The 8,923-nt window shown below is 42.0% G+C and overlaps 1 protein-coding gene across 1 annotated transcript in view; it reads left to right on the forward strand.

Annotated features, from left to right (window-relative positions):
• The window catches only part of DDX6 (DEAD-box helicase 6), a 16,473-nt gene extending 8,585 nt beyond the window's left edge, over positions 1 to 7,888 (forward strand). Inside the window, exons 11-13 of the mRNA XM_085303144.1 lie at positions 925 to 1,026; positions 1,842 to 2,021; positions 3,613 to 7,888. Coding sequence (XP_085159270.1) covers positions 925 to 1,026; positions 1,842 to 2,017 — 278 coding nt within the window. The 3' untranslated portion in view covers positions 2,018 to 2,021; positions 3,613 to 7,888. The remainder of the gene's footprint in view (positions 1 to 924; positions 1,027 to 1,841; positions 2,022 to 3,612) is intronic.
• Positions 7,889 to 8,923: the final 1,035 nt, after the last annotated feature.

The following is an 8,923-nucleotide window of genomic DNA, read 5'->3' on the forward strand; positions in this document are numbered from 1 at the left end:
GGGGGGGGAGGTGGCAGTAAAAGGTGAATTAGCCATTAGCTTTTACATAAGGGATAACTTGATTGAAATAAAACAAAATAAAAGGTTTAGATAAGAGAATACGGTCAAGCTTGTGGGTAGCAGGGTGAAGTTATTCTTGAGGAATATACACTGTATTTTTTTTTGACAAACAGTGAAAGTGCAACTTGTTAGCAAATCTTGTCACTGTAATAGTTCCACCTGCCATCAGTTATGTACTGTGTTTGTTTTCACTTGTGAAAGCCCTTTAAGTTGTTGGGCTGAAGCTTTGTGAAACAGCAGGACTGTAGGCAGGACTCCTAGCCTGTGACTAAGATCATCAGGGTACACTTTACAGTTTCTTTGGCTGTTTACAGCTCATCTTTTCTAAAAATCTTTGCGGTTTTGATTGACTTGTGTATTATCTGATTTCTTCGTTGCACAGCCCATTTGGGTAATAACATGGCAGTGTGTGCTGATAGCTACATGTATCTGGGTGATCTAAATAAAAATCATTAGTAGTGTGTGTGTTGGGGGAAACAATTTAGCTAGTTGCATGTAATTCAGATCTTGAGCTTGTTTTAACAGTGGCAATGTACCTCATGGATGAGGAGATGCTTTTATTTTTTAAAAGCTCAAAAATAATCTAACCTGGAAAATGGACTTGGTGTTACTTACTTTTCCTGCATACATGTGAAAATCTGGCATGTGTATTGTTTTTTTCTCCTGTTATTTCTGCCTAAAAAGGATAAAGAACAAGAAGAAGCCAGAACAGAATTCTATGGAAAATGTCATGATACAAGAGAGGTTTATATTTAGAAACTAGTGCAAGCTACTGTTTGTTGTTGTTGATCTTTCCACCTTAAATCCTGCCACCATGGGATCTTGTTGAAATTAACTTTCTTCATGACCTGGATTGTTTTTCAGATCTGTTTACCCGAGGTATTGATATCCAAGCTGTGAATGTGGTGATAAACTTTGATTTCCCAAAGCTAGCAGAGACGTATCTCCATCGTATTGGCAGATCAGGTGAGAGAAGAAGCATCTTTCAGGGAAAACTTGACCGATAACTGTGACTTTCTTAGGCTTGGATTGGCTTTTGCTTTCTATTACTGTATCTGAGAATTATTTTAAGCAGTTCAGATTCTCGGACAAACTTCTGGCACCATGCTTTCTTCAGAGGGACAGCAGTTCGTATTTTCAGGTATTGTCTTGGGTGATTATTTTCACAAATAATCTGAATAAACACTTGAAACTGGCCTGAAGAGCTTAATGCAAAAATTAGATATTTTGCTTTAATCTCAAGAGACTTACTGGTGCTCCTGTTTGCAGTTCAGGAAAATTCTGTACTGCAAACTGAGCTGCCTGGTATCTTAAGCATAGTTTTCTTCTGCAGATGTTCCAAAATGCTTCTAATGTCTGGACAACACCAAAATGCTTTACTAAGAAAGGCATATTTGTTAGGGCAGAAGAGGTGGAAAAAGAAGAAAGCACCTTCTGAGAAAGAACACCTTTTCTGTTCAGTGATTATGTTATATAGCAGACAAGAACACTCCCACACTTTCTTGCAGCAAGAGTACTTGCTGTGGGGTAAAGGCTGACCTCGCATACTCTGGTACTGGAAGGCTTTTAGTTTGTATTTARTGGGTAAATTCCATTGGAGCATCTGTAGCCTCTGGGTTTTCGCGTTCTTACGGCAGTGTGAAACTCCTCAGCAACAGGTAATGTGAAACTTGCAGAGCCCTGTGGTAGAGTCTGGATTTGCCCTTATCATCAGGGAACAATGACAATCAAGGACTTTTTCAATGAAACTTTTATTCAGGTTTTTTGTTTCTCTTCCCAAGGTCGCTTTGGTCATCTTGGCCTGGCCATCAACTTGATCACCTATGATGATCGATTCAACCTAAAAAGTATTGAGGAGCAGTTGGGAACTGAAATTAAACCCATACCGAGCAACATTGACAAGAGCCTGTATGTGGCAGAATACCACAGTGAACCTGTAGAAGATGAGAAACCATAACCATGTGCGTATGTAAATGCCTTCCTGAATGCAGAAGATGTGTTGGATGAAAGAAGAGCTGACAAATAGGAGTGTTTTGGGGAGAGGAGGAGGGGAAAGTGATGTGCTAAAGAGGGTCTGATTATGAAAACAAGTTTGAGACAGACTGTATCAATGCAAGGGATTCTGTGAGTGTGGTGAGGGGAGGAGGAGTAACTTTTAGTGGCTTTAACTGAAATGCTGAGCATATATTAAGGATTAGACTAAAAAAGAGGAGGTGAAAAGGCCAGGATGATGTCCAGTAGCCTGATGAATTCTTTCTCTATGGCATAGATAAAAGGAGAAATAGCTGAGGGACAAGCAGTCATGAGAAGGGTGATTAGTGGAGGCTGCTGGTTTGAGAACATAGCAGCAGCAGCAGCAAAGCCTAAGCACCTTATCAGTTAAAAGGAACAAGTTCAGGCTAAAATGTGCTTATATCATTTGACTCGGGCTTCCTGCAAGTAAAGGATGGGTAGCAAGGGTGGGTAGCAAAGGTGTAATTCATCCCTGTTGCCACTTGAGGTCTACTTACCTTGAAGAGAATGTGAGGTTTCACCATAGGGTACTGTTAAGTGTGACTTCTGATAACTTTTGGGCAAGAACTGCTGAGTCAGTTCCTTCTTATTAGAAGAAAAAATGCCCTGGATTGCAGTGAAGCAAAAAAAGTTATTGAGGGTGTTTCAGCTTTTTTTGGTTAAGACACTATTGTGTAAGATGATTTAGCTTGGGCTAAAAGAATTTTGTGTGTACTTGTCTATTAGAAATCATGAATCAGAGAATCCTGAGAAGGCTGCTGAAATTTTTGTCAACTCATTTTTTTTTWAAAAAAAGTTCATTTTAACTAAATTCAGCAGCCTGCTTTTGCAGCAACTTATGTCCTTCCTCTGGAAGCCCTAGGAAAGCCCTGGGAAAAGGGCTAAGCCCTTTAGGAGAAAGCCCTAACCAGTCATGCCAAGCTGACTTGCAGCCTCTGCTTTGCTGGTTGAATCGTCTCTGAGCGTTTTTCTTTCTTTTAATTAAAACAAACTTGAGAAGGGTTCAAAGGTTCTTGGGCGCCTTACTGTAAGGACAGGGCGGGGGGGGGGGAGCGTTATGACCTTGTCTGAGAATTAGAAATATACTGCTTTCTTAAGGAGGCAGATGAGTGAGTGGTCAAGTCCCATAGGTTATAGTTGGATAGTTGCTCTTGTTTGAGAGGTAGAGGGCCTTTAAGTTGTAAGGTTAATTTTGTCTTGAAACAGATTTTATTGCTGACAGACTTGGCCTTAGATATTGTGTCGTGCTACAAAAGTTCTTCTTGTATTCGTTGACTTGGCTGCTGGGCTGCACTTGCTGTGCACAGTAGCATCCCCTCTGTTGGCTGGAAGAGTGTATCCTCGGCRCTCACTGTGCTGTGATTCTGTGGGGCAGGAAGCATTGTTGAAGCCAGACTGTTTCAAATGATTAAGCTTCATTTTGCTTTTCCAAAGCTACTGCATATGTAGACGATGTGATTCATTTCTTAAGTTCCGGTTATAGATAAAAAGGATTTAACTGTAGGTGTTGTGGGTTGTGTTGTTTTTGTTTTGTTTTAGGCTTTGATTACACATGCCAGAAGGTGAAGCCCTTTGATCCAGATCTGTGACACATCGTTTCTTTGGGGATACCCTTCTCTTTGTGGGTTTTTCTTCGTCTTTTCATTTTGGAACTATGAAGACTAAAGAGCTTGGCCTTTTTTCTTTTTAAATTTGGCAGCAAGGAAGAAAGAAGATAAAAGGAGGAATATCTTTTTGTTTTTTCCACTTGTTTGCACTGTGTGCTGATTGAACATTAGTTGCACTAACTGCTGGTTTTAARTTCTTTTTCTTTGGGTGGGAGGGGCAGCAAGGGAAGAAGAGAAACCCTAAAAAGAGAAGAATCTTGATGAACACAAGCTTGTCTGCTATTTCAAATTCTCCAACCACCGACTGAGTGCATTTCAACTTCTCCCTGGTTACTCATCTGTTTTTAAGCTAAACAGCTTGTTACTTATTCGTGCAAAGTGCCTTATGCTATGAGACCATTCAGAATATTCCCCTTTCCGACACAGCCCAAGGAATCAACAGCTGTTTTTTTTTTTCAGGTCAAAGTTCCCATTTCTTCCCCTTCTCCTCCCCAAATACTCAAGCCCAGGGCTGGGAGGTGAAATGTATTGGTAATACTACTTTTCTGTTCAATTTTTTTTATTATTATTATTTGGAGGAGTTGATATGCATCTGCAGTTCACCCACACTGTAAATACCTGTATTTAAAACAAAACCAACTAAAAATCTGGGCTGATTAGGTGCAGTATCATAGCTCCAGAAGGAAAGAGTAGCCTGTTATCCTTTGCAGGAGCCATAAGAAAAGCCCTATGCTCTAGCAGAACACTAAAGACTGGTTTCCATAAGTCTCCATTAGTAGTTACAGCACTTGATATGTAGACTTGTTTCAGAGCCATGGCCCTCTTTCCTCTGGTGCAGTGTGTCCCATAGAAAATCAGATGTGTATATTGTACAAACTTTGTAAATATGATTTTTTTTTTCCTGTTTGGGTTCATATATAACTTTTTTGATGAAGGTTGCTGGGGTTAAAGGGATTTGACTGATTATGGGAGCAGCTAAAGATGAGAGGGGCTCAGTTTTCTGCAACACTAAACAACAAGAAGTGCTCTGACCTCTGTGAAGAGCAGACCTCTACAAGTGTCCCTTGTCAGAGTGGGTTTGCTCAGATGTTGGCAACACTGTTCTGTACCGCTCTTACGGAAGAGATTACTTGCAGGCCTGCAAGGCCTCAAACTCCATAGCTCAGCCTGTTTGTGATGCTCTTCAATTTCCCCCTTAGAAACTTCAGGAACTTTTACAAGCTCTGAAGGGGGCCAAGATCTGTGTTCCACCATGGCGTGAGGGAAATCCAGCGGGTGTCAGTGTTGCTGAGCAGTATACGCATAAGACATGGATTTGGGTTTAAGAGAAACCACAGAAAAACCAATTTACATGCATAAACTGACAGTTCTGGAGCTTTATGGAATTGATTCACCTCCTGCAGTGTTGTGCATTTTCTGCCCAAAACAACCTCTGTAGAGACTTGTAAGCAGGTAAGGGCGAGCCCCTGTTCATGTCAGAAGCTGCAGAAAGCTGCTTGCCATGTTCTCTGTTTTGGCATGAATTGCTCTCTGTCATTCTGCATTGTATATTGCTGGAAAATGCTTTCTGGTCAAGTAGTGTTGCTTTAAATTGTGCCCCTCCCAACATGCTTGATGTTTGGCCTGATCTACAGGCAAAAGGAGTGAGACAAATCAAAAACCGTAAACTTTTTAAATTCCCTTTTAGCCTGTTCAACAACACTGTTAGGAGGCACCTGGTGAATGCAATCCCTTTTGCTCAGTCACTTATTGTGTGTACAGATGCTGCACTCACACCATGCTTGCTTACCTGGATGCAGGAATCAATTTTCTTAATTTCTCCCCACTTTGACTTTTTTTTTTTTTTTTAATACAAGTAAAGCTGGAACTACCAGGCAGACTTACCCACCAGTTTCCTTGAGGATCATAAGTAGAGACCAGGTGCCTCCTGGCAGCAGCTTTTCAAGATGGAAAGGGTTTTTTTTTTTGTTTTTTTTTTTTTTGGTTTTTTTTTTTTTTTGGTTTTGTCAACAGTGACTCCATAATTGTAGCAAATGCTGCACTAGAGTACAAACTCAAGAGCTTGGTCACAGACACTCTGTGAGCCACACAGCTACGTCTGACTGGCAGGTACTAAATGTATACAGTTTTGGGGTGCTTTTTGGGGTGGGGGGGTGGGAGTTTGTGGGTGGTAACTTTGACCAAAAGTAAAATCTTGCTCTTGTACTGCAGCCAGCTTATGATTTTTCCAGTGAGAGAGAAGAGGGATCATTGTAGTGCAACAAAGACATGGAAAATGTAAATAAAAGTTTTGTATCTTGTCAGGGCATGCACATATAAGAACAAGATAGCTGTGTTGAGTCAGATGTGTGTGCTCTGCTTGGATTTGTTGTAGGTTAGCCTGGTGCCATGCTTTGATGGTCCCTCTTGAAGCACAGAACTTTTCAATTGAAAGTATTACTTTAAACTTGGCCTCTAATTGAGGATTGGCACTTACCTAGACTATCGGGGGCACCATTTTTAGGTGGCTTCCAGTAAAGAGGGAAGCAGCCTATTTTTGGTGTTAATAGGCTATCTCTAACAGATGTGATCTTGCAAATGGAAAGATGCTCCAGATGACTGGGATAATCCTAGTCTTTTTTTTTTTTTTTCCTCCCTTCTCCCCTTCCCCTCGCCCCTTACCTGTATAAGGAGTTGTGTATAAACCTTAGCTTCCTCAGAATCCTGGTGACCTCCTGTTTCTGCTGGTCACCTAGCAGCCATTACGTTTATGTATTGATTGGAACCAGTCTCTGCCTTCAGTGATGAGCCCAAGGTCAAATATTTCCTCTGACCAAGATGAAGTTGATCAGATTCTGATGTACTCTGCATTTCTTCCCCTCAGAAGGCTAAAAGTGTCGCCCAGTGAATCTGATGAAATGAAACTTCACAGCTGAGTGAAATGACTGTGAAGAGGGTGATGCAAATCTTCAGTCAATTTATTCTAGATAAACTATAGGCTGGCCTCTGGGTCCATGCTCTCAGAGTGCACTACAGTTGCTTAGAGGACTTTTACCAAAGGGAGGGGGGTGGGTTGGTCTCAAATATGTATTTTAATTTCCAGAATGAGATGGGAGCATCTTTCCTTTGCCCTCTGACATTTTAGTGGGTAAAAACGTGGAAGCTCAAACAAATGTTGTGTACGTGTTGGTATCAAATCATCTCATTCTGATCCTATGTTCTTTATTTTTACTGTGGGATGGGGGAGGGTGTCTGCACCAAGAATTTAAAAATGCTTTGCACTCTTGTGGTTTCCATATGACTGGATGCAAATGTGAGCAGGCGGCTGTCCTGCATCTGCTCCTGTTTTAGAGGTTACAGAACTACCATGCCGCACCTCCAGTGTCACCTTCACGGTGAGTCTTATGTGGGCGCTAGACTGGGTAATGCTGTTGAGGTCAAGCAGCTGTAGGTTTCTGATGGCAAAGTGAACTTTGTTCCCAGGAACTCTAGCAGGATGACTGCCGTTGTAAAGGTTGGCAATAGTAGTCTGTGCAGGGAATGTTTTGATTGCTATGAACTTCTAGTCTTCTTTTTGAATCAGGATTTCTCTTCATAGTAAGCCAAGTCTCTGAAGTCTCTGGAGCAGAGCATGCATCCAAGCTTAAAAGATAAGGCTTTGGTGGATATTTTCCTTAGGTTTTGCTCAGTTCACTATTGCATTGCTAATACATCCCCATGTGAAAGCATTGTTAAATTCTGCTGTAGACAAGTCTGGGAAGGGTAAGGAGGGGTGGGGGGGAAAGGGATGGGTCTATTAAGATACAGCTTTGCTGTATTTTAACCAATAATTATGGGAAAAGGGTGTCAGGAGAAGAAAATAGTCACTGTTCCCTTTATTGAAAGAAACTGAAACTTTATTTCAAGAAGAAAAAACTGCAACTCAAGTGAGATGTTATAATCCACTGGTCCCTAGTCAAGAGGTTGATATTTTGCAGATAACCAGTGAACAACATGGACTAGTCCTTCAGAACATTCAAGGGAGGGAGGGGAAAATTGGCTTTCTGTTAAATCAGTAATTGGCAAACTCTCCAGTGGAGCTGGAATTCTGTTGAGAAGGTGTTTCTGTGGATGTACGTGTGTCGCAACACTGACTTGTGAAGAGCTTCATGAGTTCAGAGTGCAGAAAAGATGAATGGTAAAATCCTGATTTTGTTAATGAAACTCAATAAAAGCTCCCTGGAACTCCAGATTGGTTTGAGTATTCCTTTCTTTTACCTTTGCTAAGCAAAAGGSTTGTTCACCTTTTCTTGGTGCAGAAAACCTCCATACCTGTCTGTGAATGTTCAGAACTGACTCCTCTGCCTGATGCATCTCTCCAAAGCTAATCTTCAGAAAAGGAAAGGCTCTGCTAGCTTGAGTGATGATGACACATCTGCAAACAGAATTTGTTCTTTCTTTGTACAAGCCATTTAGCCTAGATGGCACATGCCCTTCCAAGGTACGGTCCCTAGAAGGTACATGCCCCACTGTATTAGCTCTAGCTTTCACAGTGTGAGACTTTTTTTTTTTTTTTTTTTTTCCCAGAGGTCATTGCATGGTGCTCGGTTTGTGAAATAGATTGAATTGTAGGGGATGGGATGGCTGCCTCAGCTGCTAAGCCTGAATAAATAAAAAATGAATTGCCCTGAAGCAGACTCTGCCAATCTTACAAAGCAGCTGGGTTACACATGTGAAATAGATGTAAATCCTGGTAAAACTCCATGGCACCTCTAGGCTGATACACTGTACTCCTGGCCACAGACCTTGTGGAAGAGCTGATTTGAAAGTGCTGAATGGAGCAGCTTGACTGGAGAGCACTTAAAGGGAATTGGCAAGGGGCTCTGGGTAGTCACTGAGCACTTCCCCTTGGAGGGCATCAGGACCGAGGGGGGCTTCTGTGGTTTCTGCCTCAGGGCTTTCCAAAAGGTTGTGCATGCTGGTGCGCTAGAGTAACGATGAGAGATGTGGACTTAGCCCTCTGGGGGAAGGTTTGGGCACAGAGCACAATTGCCATCACCTTCCACAGAGAGTTGTTCTCAGCGTTATTAGAGCTGCTCTTGGGCCATGCCCCTCTAGAGAGCAGGAGCAGCACTGCAGAAGTCTTGGGGCTGCATCTTACATTCACTGGTAGTTGCCCCGAGGTCTGCCCTGTTGCCTGTTCATGCTCTGGGGAACTTTACTTGCTGTGGTGTGCAGCCCTGGCCATTGCTCATACACAAACAGGACAGCTGTGTGAGTTGGTC

The sequence above is a fragment of the Rhea americana genome, unplaced genomic scaffold, assembly GCF_003343005.1.
Source record: "Rhea americana isolate MKP2758 unplaced genomic scaffold, rheAme1 scaffold_197, whole genome shotgun sequence".
NCBI classification, from domain to species: domain Eukaryota; kingdom Metazoa; phylum Chordata; class Aves; order Rheiformes; family Rheidae; genus Rhea; species Rhea americana.